The sequence below is a fragment of the Dermacentor andersoni genome, chromosome 4, assembly GCF_023375885.2.
Source record: "Dermacentor andersoni chromosome 4, qqDerAnde1_hic_scaffold, whole genome shotgun sequence".
NCBI lineage: Eukaryota > Metazoa > Arthropoda > Arachnida > Ixodida > Ixodidae > Dermacentor > Dermacentor andersoni.
Genome location: NC_092817.1, coordinates 154874193 through 154894505, shown reverse-complemented (window position 1 = coordinate 154894505; position 20313 = coordinate 154874193). Strand labels below are relative to the sequence as shown.

The following is a 20313-nucleotide window of genomic DNA, read 5'->3' as shown; positions in this document are numbered from 1 at the left end:
CCCCCCCCCGGTATACCAGGGTTACAATGCCACACAGACGGACATTTACCGAATATTCTTTTCAAAGACATTACCCCACTTTCTTTACAGGAACCTCCCTTAGGAATTTGGCGTCAATTCGAGCATTTGCGCCACCAGTCACTTTCGGTGCCATTATTCTGTCACGCAGCCGGCTAGAAAGCCAGATTTTCGGATAATGGGGCATATAATACTTTCGCTTTGTATGGGCATGTCTCTATTCGCTCCACGCTTCGACTCGTACGATCTGTTCTGCACCCTCTTCGCATGCGTAGGCGTGCCGGCAAGCGAACGTGTAGTTTGGCGTTAAGAGTTTAGCTGCTTTACGAGCACGACGAAGAGCGGCTGGCTCAATAGCTCGGGGAAGGGTGCAGGTCAGGGGCATAAATATTTTCGAAATACATTACTGGAAGCATAAACACGCAAGTGAAGCTGTAGAATTGCTTTAAAATCTGCTGTTACCTATCGCACTAGCGCGCTCTCTAGACCTTATGTTTCTTCTCCCGCAGAGAGGCCACTGCCGCTCGACGCACTGATTTGCACACTAGAATCCCCATTCCGAAGAGATCTTTTGGGAGTCCCGCCGGACGGGCTTTGCACGATTGTGGTGGCCTACCCGTTCTACGAACCTTTTGACTTGGAACTCTTCCCAACAAAGTATTACTCGTTCAGGCATTTTGACGTCATCGTGGAGAACGCCGGAAAGCAGAACAAGACGGAGTTTGGAATCGGCATCACTTACAAGTACGTGCTGCGATTTCCTTCGGAATGTAATGCGAACTGCTATACCTCAGCTAATAATTTACTGCACTTTGTCGTGCGGTATTACCGTACTGCACGATTAGAGACATAAGTGTATACGTCAGAAGGAAAATAATTCCAGACTATTCGTACAAACTGGCCTCATCCCTCAGCCAGTCTATTGTCCTCAACAATTGTTAATATACTTATAGTGAAAACCGGCCAGAAGGCAGGCACGTTTTACAGCACTTTTCCTTACGTGGCATGGATATCAAAAATATCCATCCCGCGCGTTTCTCTACAATTGGCTCCATGCTTCTATGCGGGCAGTGAATGAAAGAACCACGCCATAAAATAGTAGCTACTATAACCACTACAATGTCTGCTAGCTAACATACCTAGGCTCCTAAATGATTTGAGATACCGCTTGCACAAATGAAGTTGATATAATAATATATTTGAAATTTTGCGCCCTACTCTTTATTTAACTTTAAATGTACAAAAACGACTAGATTGTTGACAAGGCTCCTACAAACTAATGAACGACCAGCGATAAGCAGGGTTTACCGTGAAATCATAGGTGGCATATTGCATTTGGAAAGATTTTTCTCATCCGACTTAATACTTCAAGCTGTATGAGACAGAACGCCTGTATTACGGATGCCTAGTCGCACTGTTGGGGACGCTGACTAAACCTAGCAGTTTTTTCGATCACCAAACTTTTGAGTGTTGGGCGGTACCAACACGCCTGATGGGCGATGCAAACATAATGTCTCGCTTTCGCGCTTTCTTTTTCTGAGGTGCGCAAAGACTAAAAAATGTGACAACTGTAAGCAGTTCATAATGAAGCTTTCATGTGTGATCTTTCATTCGGGATATATTTCGGATGTCTCGTTCGCCAAGTGATTCCAGCACGTTAGGACAAAAAGCGCATGCAACAAAATGGTTAGGTGACTAAATAATCAGAATACAACTGCTGGCAATGTCTTCGATAAGGCGAGCGGACATGCCTTATGAACTTGCCGAGGCTTATATAATTTAAGAATATGGCTAGCATTAGCTGAAGCGTCTGACCATATGCAAACGTTAATGCGCAAGCACGCATTGAGAATATCGCACGCGTTACTGTAATGCATTTACATTTTGCACTGCGGAAGCCAGTACCTGGAAATTCAAAGAAGCGTTTACCCTAAATTGAGGTTAGCGCTAGAAACACTTTCAACTGGAAACTCTATTGAACGATCCTGCAAGTATTTCCACCGTACAAGTCGTTGCCCGGAGCCCATTTTCATGCTTCGGGTGATGCGTTCCTTTATTCACATGAGTAATTGAAGTGTTTCAAGTAAACGTAGCAGTTCCTGTCATTTACAACTTGGCAAAGCAAAACTAAAATTTCTAACGTGAAATCACATTAGAGTATCTTTAAAAAATTACACCCTGATATATTTCACAAATATATTTCTTCTTTGATGTACTTCACTAAATCGAATGATGAATTACTTCGACCAATTTCATTCAAATGCATGAATTGAAATGCAAAGTTAGAGGCATACATTATTTCCCATCCCTCGCACTTAACCTCTCCTGCTTGAGTGAAGCTATGCGAGTCGCACGATGTCTGAAGGACTGTGTCCCGATTGTTGTAGAGGAGAACATGCTTGTACAAACAAACTGTGACGAGCTATGCCCGATGCTTACTTATATCAAAAGGATAATGTAGCCTTGCTGTGATCGGTGACAGCAAGACTTATGTCTTCATGTTTTCCACGTTTAGGTTTTGTAAGAGCGTTGCCAACATGACAGAACTTGCCAAGAATCCCATGACCAAGACAACATTGGACTATTTGTGGACCAAGCGGTTTTACCACTACGGACAAGTTAACCCTCCTCTCGCAAGTTATGGCGGAACCATAGAAGATGTAAACGTCAACTGTGCCAAAGGACTACAGGTTATTCTTCTGAAAACTTAAAAATCATGTCTTTTCCGCCACTGGGCCCAGTCCAGCCTTGCGCTGCCTTGTGAGAATAGTCATCAGCCACACGAAACTCATGCCTTCGTAACGTAAAACACTGTGGGCGATCTTAAATAAACGTAACTATTGTACATACCTTAGAAGGGTGATGGTTTGGGATAGTTGATTTCCCATGACACTGTGTTGTGGAGCGCAGTGCCGGTCAGCGGCACAGAAAAAAAAACGACCAGCGCTTGCTGCCAACTGATTGTTTTTCTCTGACACCAAGGGTTATATAAAAAAGCTGGAGTAAAACGACATAAAAATTAATAAAATATGAAGATAAAGCTGCCAAATAACGATGTCATCACCACTCACTGGCCGCACAGCCATTGTCTAAAAATGTCAATTCCTTTCGTGATAAGAAGGCCAGGGACGGCTCACGTATGCATAGGCATACTTGGCGTGCCATGCTAGCCGATTCGACGATGATGCGCGTTCGATCGACCGACCAGTGAGCGGTGATGACATCTTTATTTTTCATCTTTATTTTTTGTGTCCTACTTAATTTTTATGTCATTTTCCTTCTCTTCTTTTTCCTATATAGCACCTCGTATCAGACAATAAAATTTCAATTGGCAGTAAGCCCTTTTCGTGGGATTTTTTTCTGCGCCCCCTGTCACGCTTCTCGCTGCACCACAGTCTCGGGCACATTCCCTTTCTACACAGAAATCAATCCACTTGCTTTCAGTTTAACTCATTATAAAATTCTTCATGCTCATACATAAGACCACTTTAAGTAAATCACGGACACAACGTCAGCATTATCGTCATATCTTTGAGGACATTGTTAGGAAATAATATTTCGCATGCTTTTCGCACTAAGCGATATCTGGCTCTATATATGGGAATGTTCTTTGTTGTCAAAATCAGCGTGGTGTCCATTTTTAGATGTACCGTATTCTTGAATTTCCCTGCTTAGGAATAATAAGATCACAGTCATGAGATTTATTGTCATTCAGCATCAAGTGCGTCATTGCTTTTTCACAGCGCACATAATTCGTTATATCAGCTGATTGTCCAATCTAGCAGAGCAACCACTTAAAAGTTTACCACTCCTCTCTGTAGTCGATATTATGGAAGGCATACTGCGTATTAGCTGCGATGCGGGGACTAGTTACGTTGAACGCTGGTTTTTATTTTGGTACACCATAAAAGGTGGAAAGATTGGTGCTTCTGATTTAGCGCTCCATTGCATCACAGTCTACAAAAAAAGTCTTTGCGTTGTGCTCCGGCATATTTGGCCACCTGGGGTATGTCCAACTGAACCTACACATAAGTACAGATATGTGTCATGCGTTCCGCTGCTATCGGAGCACTAACCGTCTTAACGCCTGTTGTCCAACAAGCGTCTTTGTTTTATAAACAAAGAGCTCTCGTCGACATCCAATCCTTCGTTTTTTCGTAAAAGCACTTGTTAGTGATTTATGGCCACCGTGCCTTATATAATAACCTCCCCATATAATAATTACTGCCGCTCCTCCTGAATTCAGCTATCTAACGCAAAATTTTTTTTAGCAAATCAACATTCTTATCGGGAAATTCTTTACACATTAACGGACGTCATAAAAAAATCCCGCACATTTGTATGTTACTCCAAACAACTCACACATAAAGAAGTTTCGACCAAGCGTTGATGCGAAAGAAGACAAAGCCGATGCACATGATCGTGCAATGAGTTCGATTATTACAAGATACGTCTCCATTCTCTCTCTTTCGCAGGTTTATTATTAACCTATTTTGCACCCCATTCGTATCGTATATGAAGTGCCAATAAGTTGTCCCCCATCTGGTCTTCATAGCAGTCTTGCAAAGCATTCCATTCCTCAGAAGTTTCGACAGCTACGCGTCTGTGTTGGTCGACTCTGTCCCACTACGTGACCTCGACACGCTGTTCAGAGTCCCGCTTCTCCTGGCGGGCATGAGACAAATCACCAATTTCGGTGACACTTGGCCTCGCGAGCTTTGGCCCTCTCGGCATTGTAGGAAACTGTGTGGTCTTCGCGTGCACGGCGCGTGCTTTGGCGAGACGAGTGGCGGCCCGCACACGCACTTGAGACGCCTCTAGGACAGCGTCAATGCCGGCGCGCCGCTTTCGCTTCCACGCATGCGCAAGGACTGCATTGCAGAAGCGCACTTATTACACGCTCTTCTCTGACGCTGCTCTCGCGAGTGGCGCGGTACCTCCGACCACGCGCAGTGGCGTGGGCGCATTGTGGCACCCTAACAAACCAGCTGGTGGAGGGCACGCCATAAACATGGTGGCGGCACGACAAAGGACGCCATTGACAGTGGCCTACATCCCACCACGCTCACAGATAATTACACTCCTGATTGTTGTCGTAACAATTACATGGACACTCGTGCAGGATTTCCGCCATCCTCTTCGGCATCCCACAGCGGTACTCCCTGTAAGGTCCAAGTGCGATAACATCGCACTTGGACTTTGATGCGAGCGAAAGCTTGCGAAGGTGCGCGGAGAGGGGTGGGGGCTCGATCTCCTGCGTGCAAGGGTTGAAGGCGAGGGGTGAGAGCGCCCTCTGAAAACACGTGAAAATTCGTAGCTAGATTGCAATGTTTCTGACAATCTTACAATCAATTGCAATCAATCTTATAGTAAAGATCCACTGTCCCTGCAAGCACCTTTTTAACAAACCCCGTTTTCATATACTGAAGGTAAAATATTACTAGACCACCAATGCGTTTCATCACGCATATTCGGAAGGCCTTTCTTGAAACAGGTATCAACGGCAGAAGTCGATTAAAGTGCATAAGATATTGAATGTTGCCGGTTACAACTCGTAAATTGCAATAGGTCCGGTAAAGTAATTTGTTTAATTGGTAAATTTAAAAGAAATCGTTTTAGTTAATCATATATTTATTGTTATTTTTGGCGTAAATATTGTTCGCCGTTGAAAGTAATCCAGCTCGTGAAGTAGAGTTGTGCTGTATGCCATGACTGATTATACAAAAATTCTGGTAATGATAAAAAAACGCCGTAAATTAGGTATGAGGGTAGGCATGCCGGAACGTCGCTATTCACATGCATTTCTAGCACAGCGTGCTGGCTTGCCTTTAGCAGAGTTCTAGGCGCCGAAGATTCCCCGGTGCAGAACAGCATGCCTGCTACCGACCGCACTTCGATGTCACCTAGAGGGCAGGAATCCAATCGCGCCCGCAGTGTCCGCATTTAAAGGGGGGCGGAGGGCGAAATGCAAAACTCCCGTGTGCTGCGCATTCGGTGGACGTTAGAGAGCCCCAGGGGGTCAAAATTATTTCAGGGGCCCCCGCTACGGCGTATCTCAATAGGGTATGGTGGTTTTGGCACGTGAAACCGCAGAATTTAGCCATATTAAGTATGAGGTCTCTTAAGGTTTCGTTATTTTCAGTCGGCGAGATATAGCAGATTTAGATTGCTGACTTTCTCTACGAACGGCGATGCGAGTCATCGTAGTCTAACAATGTTAAAGGCCAACTGCTACGTCCTGAAGCTCATTCAGGCTAAATTGGCTATCTCATCTCATCTCATCATCAGCCTGGTTATTCCCACTGCAGGGCAAAGGCCTCTCCCATACTTCTCCAATTACCCCGGTCATGTACTAATTGTGGCCATGTTGTCCCTGCAAACTTCTTAATCTCATCCACCCACCTAACTTTCTGCCGCCCTCTGCTAGGCTTTCCTTTTCTTGCAATCCATTACGTAACTCTTAATGACCATCGGTTATCTTCCCTCCTCATTACGTGTCCTGCCCATGCCCATTTCTTTTTCTTGATTTCAACTAAGATATGATTAACTCGCGTTTGTTCCCTCACCCAATCTGCTCTTTTCTTATCCCTTAACGTTACACCTATCATTCTTCTTTCCATAGCTCGTTGCGTCGTCCTCAATTTAAGTAGAACCCTTTTCGTAAGCCTCCAGGTTTCTGCCCCGTGCGTGAGTACTGGTAAGACACAGCTGTTATAAACTTTTCTCTTGAGGGATAATGGCAACCTGCTGTTCATGATCTCAGAATGCCTGCCAAACGCACCCCAGCCCATTCTTATTCTTCTGATAATTTCCGTCTCATGATCCGGATCCGCCGTCACTACCTGCCCTAAGTAGATGTATTCCCTTACGACTGCCAGTGGCTCGCTGCCTATTGTAAATTGCTGTTCTCTTCCGAGACTGTTAAACATTACTTTAGTTTTCTGCAGATTAATTTTTAGACCCACTCTTCCGCTTTGCCTCTCCAGGTCAGTGAGCATGCATTGCAATTGGTCCCCTGAGTTACTAAGCAAGGCAATATTATCAGCGAATCGCAAGTTGCTAAGGTATTCTCCATTAATTTTTATCCCCAATTCTTCCCAATCCAGGTCTCTGAATACCTCCTGTAAACACGCTGTGAATAGCATTGAAGAGATCGTATCTCCCTGCCTGACGCCTTTCTTTATTGGGATTTTGTTTCTTTCTTTATGGAGGACTACGGTGGCTGTGGAGCCGCTATAGATAAGTTTCAGTATTTTCACATACGGCTCGTCTACACCCTGATTCCGTAATGCCTCCATGACTGCTGAGGTTGCGACAGAATCAAACGCTTTCTCGTAATCAATGAAAGCTATATATAAGGGTTGGCTATATTCCGCACATTTCTCTATCACCTGATTGATAGTGTGAATATGATCTATTGTTGAGTAGCCTTTACGGAATCCTGCCTGGTCCTTTGCTTGACAGAAGTCTAAGGTGTTCCTGATTCTATTTGCGATTACCTTAGTAAATATTTTGTAGGCGACGGACAGTAAGCTGATCGGTCTATAATTTTTCAAGTCTTTGGCGTCCCCTTTCTTATGGATTAGGATTATGTTAGCGTTCTTCCAAGATTCCGGTACGCTCGACGTCATGAGGCATTGCGTATACAGGGTGGCCAGTTTCTCTAGAACAATCTGCCCACCATCCTTCAACAAATCTGCTGTTACCTGATCCTCCCCAGCTGCCTTCCACCTTTGCATATCTCCCAAGGCTTTCTTTACTTCTTCCGGCGTTACCTTTGGGACTTCGAATTCCTCTAGAATATTTTCTCTTCCATGATCGTCGTGGGTGCCACGGGTACTGTATAAATCTTTATAGAACTCCTCAGCCACTTGAACTATCTCATCCATATTAGTAATGATATTGCCGGCTTTGTCTCTTAACGCATACATCTGATTCTTGCCAATTCCTAGTTTCTTCTTCACTGTCTTTAGGCTTCCGCCGTTCCTGAGAGCATGTTCAATTCTATCCATATTATACTTCCTTATGTCAGCTGTCTTACGCTTGTTGATTAACTTCGAAAGTTCTGCCGGTTCTATTCTAGCTGTAGGGTTAGAGGCTTTCATACATTGGCGTTTCTTGATCAGATCTTTCGTCTCCTGCGATAGTTTACTGGTATCCTGCCTAACCCAGTTACCACCGACTTCCATTGCACACTTCTTAATGATGCCCACAAGATTGTCGTTCATTGCTTCAACACTAAGGTCCTTATAGCCAAATTGGCTATAAGCATGAGCATATGCTAGCAATGTAAACTTAGCAAAGCCACAGTGCTGGCGACTGTCTAATTTTCTATCAGCGTCTACATAGCGCCTAAGAAGGCTATGCGTGATCATGTCTGGGAACAACAGTGATTCGGTTGTAGCGAAAATTGCGGGACCGTAGAGGAGTGCTCACCTCAACGTTTCGCCTCAGTGTCCAGGTCCATCGCTCGCTCAACATTTGCAAATGAATGGGTGTGTCTCTCGGCGGGCTTTTTTTGCACACATTATTGGAGTAGGTTCTAGTATAAGAGACTTGCACAGGCTCGGGCCGTCCGGAGAGTTTTGCGGGGGCCTGGGCCGAGCTCGGGCTTGACGCCACGGGCTCGGGCAGGATTGGTCCACCGGTTGAAACTGTTTAAAGTAAATACCTGTTCTGTTTACGTTGTAGCATCGCTCAAGTTCTTTACATTTAAAGGTAGCCTGAACAATTTATCAGTACCTATATGTTAGCTGACCTTGTACGACTAGATCTTGAGTTCAGTGCAAACACATATGCACCAACGGAAAAATAACAGTGTACCTAGGCAATAGGCTAGAGCACGTATGTTCCCATTCCAGAAACAAACATTTCGGTCTGTATTGCTTATACATTGCAGCTCATTTTATATATGTTGTGCGAGCGACGGCTCCAGTGATGGCAGGCGTAAGAACTTTATTGAGGCGTCTACATAGTTTAGCGCTCATTATGGATGCTTGGGCTCCAGTATCAATTATTGCCGCCAACGGAACACCATGTACGTCTGGTTCAATTAGGTTCGTGTTGGGGAGGAGCGTCAACGGAAGATTTGGACAGGACGAACGTGATGCAGCACTACCTCTAACAGCTGCATGTCCTAGTTTTCCGTCCGTCGGGTTGGCGAGGAAAATCAGCGAGGTTGGGGTGACGGGGAGTGAGGGCGTTGAGGCGAGGGCAATCGCACGGAGGAGCGGCTGTCAGGGGCATCAGAAGTAGGGTACAGACGGCGAAGTGAATAACGGCGATCATCGGCGTATGGGTGAGGATAAGTGAATGAGCTCCAGTATGGCGGCAACCAGGTGGTCCGGCAGTGGCGGGCTACATGACCAACGCGGTGGCAGCGGAAGCAGATCGGTTTGTCGTCTGAGGTTCGCCATTCAGCAGGATTGCGTGGTCTGTGCCCGAAAAATTGGTCATTATAGGTTGCGGACATGGGAATGGGCAACGAATCTGGTCGGGAGACAGAGCAGGCAGTAGGAATGCCAAGGTTTGCAATTTCTTGCCGCACAACTGCTTTAATAACGGAAATAGTGGGGGCCGCTTGGTCGAAGGTACCGTCAAGAGATCGTGGATGAAGGGGGCCGGACTCGCCGCTATAACATCACAGCGAAAGATACGTGTGACGTTCTCTTGAAATGGTCGTGTGGCGGTAAGAGTGGAACAAGAGGACGTGGCAGGGGTGTTTGGAAGCCAGGAAAACTGTGGGACGACGCGGCGCCTTTTGGCTACATCGAAGCGGCGGCATTTTTTGACGATGGCGTCAACGTAGAAACGTCGTTATAGACCAGCAAGTTGAGGCGTCGTCGGCGATGCATATTAGGATATGGCCCACCTTGTCAACCTCGGTCATGTGCTCGTCGACTTTCCGGCAAAGCGCGAGCACTTCCTGTATGTAGCAAACATACGATTCGGTCGACGACTGGACACGGGTGGCAAGCTATTTTCGCGCAGCCTGTTGGTGACCTGACGGATTGCCAAATAGGTCGCGAAGCCTCTTTGAAGATGTCCCAGCTGGATAGTTCGACCTCATGGGTGTGAAACCAGACACGCGGCGTCCCGTCCAGATAAAAAGTCACATTGGCAAGATGATGGTAGCGTCAAAGTGGTGACTTTGGCTAACACGCTCATACATGCTGAGCCAGTCGTCGAGGTCAACGCAATTTTGGGTGGAGAATGTCCCAGGAAGGCGGAGTCTAGGAACCGCAACGTACGTTGTGGTTGGCACCGCAGGTGTAGGTGGCGATGGGATGGTTCCATCGGAAGCCATGGCTGAGAAGACGATGGTGTGGCCGCTCCGGAGCTCCGTGGCGAGGACGGGGAACGTTCCACCTACACCACAATTTTAAGCGAAGGAGGAGTCAGTAAGACGAGCAACTATTTACAGGATATATTTACAAAAGCGATTGCAACGCTGACCGGTTAGATTCATCGCGCGAGCCCCGTTCGTTCTTCCTCCTCTTCTCTCGTTCAAACAAGCAAATGTCACACGCGTGTAGCAATATATATATATATATATATATATATATATATAGTACTTTTTGTACATTTACGCCGGGCCTCGTCATGCACTAAGCTTAGTAATGAGCACCACCCGGGCGCTCCGCGCGGTGCCTGGGATTAGTAACAGAGGTCCGGGTACGGGCCCATACTGAGTTCGGTCATGTACGCCCGGGCTAGAGTTGGGCTTTAGCTTCATAGAGCGGGCCCGAGCCGGGACGTAAAATCGGGCCCGTGCAGTCGCCTCTACACCTGTAATTTTACGGTGAAGTTGTATGTGGCTAGGATGCCGGAATTTTGTCGTCTCCGTAACCCAAAACTCAACCAATCATAGCGGAAATGTTTCGCCGCGTGCACCCCTGGATTCCTTGCAGTACCAGGCTTGCTGTACCAGCAAATATATACGGATCATTCGAGCATAGGCCACAATTTGCCTGCAAAAATTATAGAAACCTCAGTAACTGGCATAGACTCTCGCATTTATTTTCAGCAGTGTCTCTTTAGCCGACATGTTTCACTGTTCGGTTTTTGATGCGTTTCCTGGGTAGCCTGTCTGGGTACAACTTGTGCGCTCATTTAAAAGAAAAAACATGTATTTTGATCGCAGATGCTCTTCGATTTGATGAAAGACAAACATGACAACGTCAATCGGCCAAGTTACATCATACTCTCCTTCCCTTTGTATTCTCCGGGAAATTTTCCTGCTATTGGCAAGGCACTAAGGTGAGTGGCGCCCAGTAAAATCAAAAGCACGACGCATATTTAGCAAAAGTACGCTGCCCTGCAACGCAATATCGTATGACTGCATTTTGATTCTTAGAAGCCTGTACCGCAAAGTTGACCGCTTTGTGTGTGTCAGCCTATTGCCATATTCTTACGATGACCAAGTGCAAGATATCCTAGGTGTGGCTTGCGGAGAAGCGTGCACTGTAATAGACAAACTGGTAAAATTAGAATCAGAACAGTGGAGGTCACGTTCCGCATTACTGCGAGGCCGAGCAATGCAGTTCAGGTTTGAGTAAACGGCTTCGTGAGATTGACCCGCTCCAATAGCCGCTTCATCGCAGCCATCCAGTCTGAGCACATTAGATTTCGTGTTAAATCGCTGGATGGCGTCCAAAACAGTTCTGCAGGCTTTATTCCCGGCGACTGCAACAAACTGCCCACCCTTAACAAATGTACAGTTGTCGTTACGTTCGTGCTTGCAACCTCGTAGAGATAACGCACCTATCTACTCACTGCACAAAATATTATTATTATTATTATTATTATTATTATTACTAATATTATTATTATTATTATTATTATTATTATTATTATTATTATTATTATTATTATTATTAGTATTTTCGATTGGGTTTGATGGGGCACGTAGAGGAAGAAAGCGCTGCCATGCTTTACTGGCTCTCTCTAATGCATACTTCAACCAACCACATTGACTCTTGCCAGCCCATCTCGTACTGTGAACAGCCTTAATTTAGCATGTTTTAAGAGTATGCTTGGCCGAAGGTAAGCTTTGAACGTGTCAACTCTGCCTTATACAAAAATAACTTGGAATATTCCTTCCCAGAGTTTTATTAATTTCTGCGACCCAATGATTCAGGCTATCTTTCATTTCCGTTATTATCGTAAACTAATTGTCTTAAACGGAGTACTGTATTTATTCAATATCCTTTAAAGTAACTTTCGTTGCGTTTTGTTGCTAAAAATGCTATTTTTTATCGTTTCCATTCTATGCAGTTGTATTCATTAAATAAATATTTCTGCAAAAAAAGTTTTGCAGTTCGTATACTATAGTACAAAATTTGCCTAAAATAAGTACTTTTTTTTTTGATACCCATCACCTACAGGCATTTGTTTCCGGTGATCCCGGCGGCTGCGGTGTTTCAAATTCTGAAACTCGTGAAATGTGTCTAGAAAATAAACGATACTTACCTTTCTTCCTGCCGTTAACCACAAACGCCACGCGTTTTGTAAGTGATATGCGATGAGACGAACTTGATAAGACGAACATCGATGAGACGATGAGACGAACTAATATCTGAAATCCACTAGGCACACAACAAACACAATTCGGCGCTACTTATTGTTTCTTGTGATGAAAGCGTAATGCAGTGCACTGTACTGAACCAACACTTTCACGTCCCGTGCATAACCTAATCTGCTAATATAAATATGCCACTACGTTCGCTAGCGAAAACTAATAGCCAACTTTAGTTTCACGTGCGCAAAAGCTTTCCACACGCAAACGCTCGAGTTCCATGTGCTCTATGTGCCGCATCCGTAGGACGTTTGCAGTTTTGCGTACGCAATAGTGAAAGAGCCTTGCAAACGTATAAGTAATTGCCTCCGCATGTCTACTGGCGCCCTCCACCGGCAGACGTGAACACTACTACAGTCACGTTCGTTCAAAACGAACCGCAATCGCAGTCGACGCGTGATTCTGACACCCCGCGAACTGTGCGTCCATGCTAGCCTGGACTGGCTCGGGCTTCGTTCTCTGCCTGGCAGCTCGTAGAGCCCGTCACGTATGCGTGGGACGCGTGACGTAAGGACACCGCTTTCACATCCCTACGTCAGGGGCGACGGGACTCCCTACATTCGGACGCCGCATGCGCATTTCGATCCCGCTAGATCTTCACGTACGTAGTGCTTCTACGGACGTCAAACTAAAATTGTCTAACGATACTCTGCTTTCTTGCGTCTTCGGATGTGGTTGAACTGAGGTTGGTGGGATGAACCGAGCCAGAAAGAGAATCATTGGCACGAAAGAGAATTGAGTTCGCAATCAATTCTTCATTTAAGTTGTTCTGACCCACCACTTTTATTGAATTCTGGGATTCACATTTGTTGCACTAATGATGCGCTCCAATGTTCTTGGGCATCTTGCTCCTTAGCAGTGATCTTAGTATCATTTGGAAATGCAGGTACTTTCTGCGTTTGTTCATTTGAATCTAACCTCTTTAGCCCCGTGGCCGAAGTTCACTACAAGGTTGGGAAATTAACAATGTTCTGGCTGCTGTTCTGCCAGCAGGCAAAACAAAAATTGAAGGACGTTTAAGCTTCGCTTTTAGGAGTGGAACACAGTTGCTTTTAGGATCCCTGACTGCTTCTCGCCCTTGCCGGCAACTACAACCTATGTAAGTGTCATGTTAACCGGTAAATGCTGGAGGCGAACGCTACCCACGAAGGCAAGCTTTCTGGTAGAAACGCGGCCTCTTGCGTGGGCCCATCGTCTGTCGGTATTTCGCACTTGTAATATTTCTGTACGAGAACATCTACCAAAAAAGGCGTTCAGTCTCGGTGTTTCTCAAAATTCCGAGGAATAACTTTACAAAAAATGTGTGTCGAGGTGTGAGCAACTTCGGCTATAAAAGAACTTTAGTGCCATACAGAAAATATAGAGCAATTTTCGATTACGGGACGCGAACTTCCGCTACGACGCCGACACCAGATTTTCTGCGATACGGAGCCCTTAAGAGGATGCTTTATCTCGGGTGCTCCTATCTAGATGCATGTAAAACTAAAAATCGTTTTTCTCGACAACCACTACACCAAACTTGACGAGGTTTGCTGCATTTAAACGAAAACGTAAAATCTAGTGACTGGTGGTTTCGACATTTTTGATTAGGGTCCTCAATCTTTAATAAAACATTGAAAAAATCGCAAATTTTCAGGAAACGAAACTATTAAGTTTACAACTTCGTTACTCAGCAATGAGAAATATCATAATCATAGCACATTTAGGTGGACAAAGTTCATATGTTACACATGCATATCAAAACATTTAGCAATGGCAAATAGAGCACTCGCTGAACCCTTTTAAACAACGTAACAAATTCTCCTAATATATAAATTGACATATCGGATTTGTCCGCTTTTATACATCTTAGGCATGCCTTTTAAGGAACCGCGATATCTGTTCTTGACGGAGAGCTATTATTTTTGTAAAGATTGTCCTTTTCTTTTTAATAACTTTCGAATTTCTGAAAATTCTTTGAACAAAATTCAGGCCCTAAATCGAAATTCCGCTTCCACAATGACTGGAGTTTAAATTTTTCTCTCAAATGCAAACACGTTATTAAAATCGGTGCAGGGGTTATCTCAGAAAAGCGTTTTCGCGTTTTACATTTATTTGAATGGGCCACGTCGGAGTTGGGCTGGAGCTAATGCTTCCTCTTAACGCTGTCCCGGTAAGAAGGACAACTGCCTACGCAGCCGAACCACTCAGTTACTGCTAGCTGCGGCCTGGTCTGGCAGAGACTTGGAGACACCGGTTTGTGGCGCTGGACATTTGCCGAAAGAAAGATTTTAGCACTACGTATTTGCTCTTAGTACGTGCACGTTGCTGACCAATCACCGCAAATGGATGTAACAAAAGGTGGCACAAAGGTTGCGTAGCGTCAAATATATTAAAGCGATAGCGCCACATTCGCAACAGATATCACCATGTCAAGGGCGCCCGCTTCTCGGATAGCCATTACAACAAAGATTCGTCCACGATACCAGGAATTGTGGATTTGCCAGGCAGTTTCAACTGGGTTTGGGTGGCTACAACAACATACACCGTGTCATGTTTTAATTCGGCTTTGTTGATGACAGCGAGATTTCCACTTCACACGTCAGCATATGTGCCCATAATGTTGCGCGATTCATGTATGGATGGGCATAAGTATGCAGCAGTCGTAATTATTTTTACAAACGGTAAAAATATTACCGTTAAATAAACGCCCATTATAGGAATTATCACTATCGCGTTGTGCAAGCTATTGATGTGCCGCCAATTTTTTTGCTATTTTGCCGAAATTGAATGGGGAGTTAACCTTTGAGTGCTGTAGATACTGCATTGACCATTAACTGGCATTATTTTTTACACTCAGAGTTATTGGTGATTATCACGAGTAAGTGCTAACGGCGAAAAAATGGTTACGCTGCGGGTGTGCATGCTGGCCGCTGGATAGAGTTCTTTACGAGTACGTGTAAAAAACGTGTTCTATAATCTTGACCTGTATTTTGTTAAAGCTATCTGGATAATGTGGAAAATAATATAACGCTACGACAACCTTCAGGGCTATCTTCTCAAAGATAGCGATCACCGGACGAAAATGATGAGAGCTGACAATTTTTCTTCACGTAGGAATCTTTCAGTGGACATATTTATTGCTGTGGGGTACCACTCGTATCGAGACAACAATTTCGTCAACTGCCGTATGGTTTCACCAACCTTGCTGAACAAGCAACTTCTCCCACCTGACATCTACAGTATCTATAGCGTCCGTCTGGTAAGTTATTTCATCAGTCATCTAATTTCAGTGGTTGCAGCTATTGACGATTGTGCGTTGAAACTGCATTGAAACGCCCAAGTTTTACGAAGTTCTATGCAGCTTCAATTTAATTTTAATAAGCAACTTGCATTTCATACTTTTATATGGAAATGTAAGAGTGGTGGGGAGAGAGGAAAACTCTGTCGTCGTCGGACGGCAGAGTCACGCGGACGTAAGCAAAATATTCATGTTTAGTGGCATCCCCTTTGAAACCACGTGTGGAGTAGTCGCATAGATGGCTTGACTTAATTGCGCGTTGCATGTGCCGCATTATATAATTTTGATGATCTCTTACCGATCTGTGACCATTGAAACCTCTATCTTTATATTTTAGGTTCTTATGCTTGTAGCGACTCCGGTTTCATCAATGTCTTCACCGCATGTCTGACCCGCTTCGGAACCCACTTATTATAGAGGGCGTACATTCTGTTCGGGTCTTGCTGGCTTAATATTTGGTCCCTTCATTTCAATGTTCTCAGCAGCTTCAGAACCATGCTGCAGTTTATACACGCCTAATTTTGTGCCAAATATGTGCCATGGTGTGCTTTTCATTCCTGAGGAAGTAAAATGGGGCGCTTTCAGCTCTCACACACATATTTCTTTTGAATTTTTTTTTTTGCTGTATTTCAAGGTATCCATGTTCTTTTCTGTGGCCATCCTTTGCATCTAGTTTACTGTACCTGTTTGCTTCACTTCCTCTTGATTACTCTTGCTTATCAATTTTGTATTTATTTCGTTGCCCGGTACTTGCCTGCTAATTTGCTTGAGCGTTTCTTCTATTCCACGTTCACGCCTTTGAGATACAGATATTTATGTAGATTAGCCGCCCATTTCTTATCACCCAAATTCTGGAGTTTTCATTCAAAAGTAACATTGCACGGTGTATCTCTGGCTTTGAAAGAAGTACATCCCGTCTCACCCCTCGACTATTTCATTTGGCATTTCACCGTTACCACCGAATGCCAGCCTATGGTTAACATCACACTTAGGCAGCATGTCTTTTGTTCAGCAGAGAATTCCGTTTGCGAATGCTAGCAGTGCTACTATTACTCATTTACAAATTACTCGCACCTCCTTATATTATTTCTAACCCCAAAGTGTATTATTATTCCTGTATTACGCTTCCCCTTCGTCCTCAAATTAGGTTAGTTGGTGGTTCAGCTACTCGTCCCTTTGTTTTTGTAAGCCGCAGACATATTTCTGGAGTATGCGCATGATATTCTTTATAATTGAGACCAAGTTGCTTTTCGCCTGTTCGAATATAGCCATAGTTTCTAATTTCTGTGCACTAAAGTTAAGGTCTGTATATGTCCCCTCATTCACGCAAGTATCCACAGGGCTCTGTTTATCGCTTGCATTTTCCGTTAGCAGCACTATATCGTCCGCATAGATCTTCCCAGGCAGCTTCAGTTGGAGCATTTGCCAATTACAAACGAAGATAGATGAAAAAACTAATTGACTGCTTGCCAGTCGTGTTTCCGTGCCTTTAACACGTTACTGCTGAGTGTTGCCTACACACAACGTATTGATCACGATGTTTCTGGCTAAATGTCTTCAGCCAACACTGAATGACAGGCAGCAAGCGTCATTTATTGGTTTAGAGAAGGACACTGGCCGATGAAGAAGAAAAGGAAGTCTTTTGAAAGCAGCGTCACACGATACAGGTCAGTGCAAGATATCGTGCTGCACTGGTGTCACACGTGTGATGTAAAGAAAATGAAGTGTACATTTGTGGTTCACATGTGATTAGAGCTGGCTATACAAATAGAAAACAAAGCCTTAGGTGGCTTGGGGTAAAGCGCACTTTCAGTTTCCTGTCTGGTGTTATTCCGCTATTGCTGAAAACGTTTCTACAAGATAGTTTTCTTTTTCTTCATTATCCTTATTCTGAATGCGTTTTATACATATAGGTAGAAAATAAACATCCTCTTGCTTGGTATTTGTATGTCTTGTCCTCGAAGGGCTAACATGGAGCTATCATCTTCAAAGCAATCTGCGATGTTTGCAGAGTGTGAGACACACTGGAGACAGAAAGAATTCTCACTTCCCCATGCTACATTTTCACTAACTCTGCATTTCTGGCCTTGCAAGACACGTTTTGCACTCGGTTGTTCCGTTACCTCTCCCGCAATATTTCCACAAATTGTCGTCTAGCCACCGTGCTGGAATATACACCATAGCAATTCGCTGTGTACGTTGTGGCAAGCCCCGTTAACTTCCAGAAACCTCCTGATGACGGTGTAGTCTCTGCGTTTAATATCTGTCCGCCCTGATGTATTACAAAGGAATTGTCCTCTACTTCGTTTAGTCTCAACCCATTCTGAGGTTACCCAATATTTCAAATCTCGCCAACCACTTCGACAGCTGTAATTTTAGAGATGACATTTCCAGTATATATACCACCGACATTATTAATTATTCTGTCATGTATAAGGCAGCCTTATCCTTACCAGATTTTATTCCGATAGCAATTATATGGACATTCCAGGCGGATTTTCGCCGTCGACGTTGGTGTCGGCCATAGCCGTCGACATGAAGTTGGGTTTGAGGTAATGCGTGTGAGGGTGAGCCGGCGAACGCAGTTCAATATCGTGCGCGTGAGCGATGAACGCGGCTCGGATTCGGGCCCTCTCGTGTGGCGCGCGAGGCAGAGGGGTGAGGCGAGGGAGGAGGGCCGTTCTTCTCCGGCGGCTGCTACGGTGCCTCGATGTCCTCCTTGCACATCGCTCAGTACAGAGTGGACACAACTGCGGCGTCTGCTGCGGCGTTGGCCACGCTAATCGCGGACGCTGTAGTAGATGCCTTTGGCGGACGCCGTAGGGACGCGTTGCCGGCGCTCGTGTGTCTTGAAAGCGGTCTGTGCCGTGGCGTCTTCAAAGCTATCTGCGATGTTTGCAGCTTCGCATGCGCTGTGCCTTCTACGTTTCGTAGGCGTTGAAGCGACAGATGCACGAAGGTAAATTGGCTCGTTGCTGTTGCCGTGATTCCTAACTCCAGCGTTTTCACAGACAGTTCCTGCAGCATCGAGCGACGTGTGTTCATGTTTACCTGTGCGCGCGTGACACGGTGCTGGTTAATTTAGTTAGAACACGTTGACGGGCAAGGTGATTCGAATACATGCTAGAATGTGTCAGCACAACTGAACAAGGACATAGAAATAAGCAGACATAAAGACAACGTTGTCTCTTTGTGTCTGTTTCTTTCTGCGTTCTCGTTGAGTCCCGCTTACACATTCTATCATTGTTAATTTAGTTAGTAATCAAATGTGTACAAGTTTATACGGCCGATCAATCTACTACCATTACTTCGTTCCGCTAACTACAAATTTGTTATCGCAATCGGTGCTTCGCCTTTTAGGCGGAACTGCAATTTTTTTATTTATATATTACTACATTGCCTTTATGCAACCCAATTGAATATTTCTTTGACTTAAAAATAAACTCTAATTATGGCTGTTTGGATAATCAATTTGATTATCTGTATAGCACGTGATAGTTCGTCGAATAAATGTAGAGCATGTAAGCCTTGGAATGGGTAAGGTATGAAGAACTATATTTAGGTCCTGAGAGATCAATCTGGCACTGATGCGGGCCGCTCCCACGTCGGTACAGAGAGGCCGAGCCTCTCTGCCGTCACACGAACCCTCTGGACAGCCCTGAGTTGGTCCGCCAGCGCTTCACTGTGCAGCATCCGCTGCCACCACTGTTCGCCTCGAGAACCATCATCGGCCAACGCCAAGCAGCGCCAAAGCATGTGTTCTAAATCTGTCATGCACTTAACTTTGGTGTCGTCATGCAGAGGGAAGCAGCCATTACTCGTCCATGCATGGATCGCGTGAAAAAATGGCGCAGTTGTCGTGGCATACGTAACGCAGTCGAAGTTTTATTTAGACCCGCACGCGTCGTGCAGAGAGCCGTTGCTCGGCAGTACATCTGTCAATCCGAGCTGGAGTAGTAGTACTTGAGAGAGCTACCAAGGTCGGAGTAATAGATCATAATCATTCAGGTGGTCACCATAAGGTGCAGGGCCTACAAATGTACAGTTTCTTGCAGGCACTTCAACCTTTAGTGGCTATGGCCTCCTTGTGTTCGACTGTTTGACCCGTACGGTCCAGAATTCTCATGTAGAGAATCGGGCAGAGAGACTAAGAGATCTCGAACCTTTTTGACCGCAGAAGAATGGGCTCGTAATATCGGGAGTGCAATCACAGGGGATTAAGGCAAGCACTGGAATCCCAGTCATACACGAGTGCGGCGGGCTTAATTGAGCAGCACCGGACGGCTTAGGGCGCCACCAGTAGGGCTGTCTTTTTGTTTACATTAGAACACTAGCATTTTCTGCGAAACAGACGAGCCCACAACTAAGAAGGAGGGACCACGCTGGTGAAATCAAGCCGTGAGACGCCCATTAGATGTAACATGAGTTAGGCACATGA

General features: G+C 45.0%; 1 protein-coding gene across 1 annotated transcript in view; it reads left to right on the top strand.

The window, feature by feature from the left end:
* Positions 1-20313, top strand: part of LOC129386557 (uncharacterized) — a 64526-nt gene that overhangs the window by 26216 nt on the left and 17997 nt on the right. The window contains exons 3-6 of the mRNA XM_072287549.1: positions 528-762; positions 2534-2708; positions 11162-11277; positions 15692-15836. Coding sequence (XP_072143650.1) covers positions 528-762; positions 2534-2708; positions 11162-11277; positions 15692-15836 — 671 coding nt within the window. The remainder of the gene's footprint in view (positions 1-527; positions 763-2533; positions 2709-11161; positions 11278-15691; positions 15837-20313) is intronic.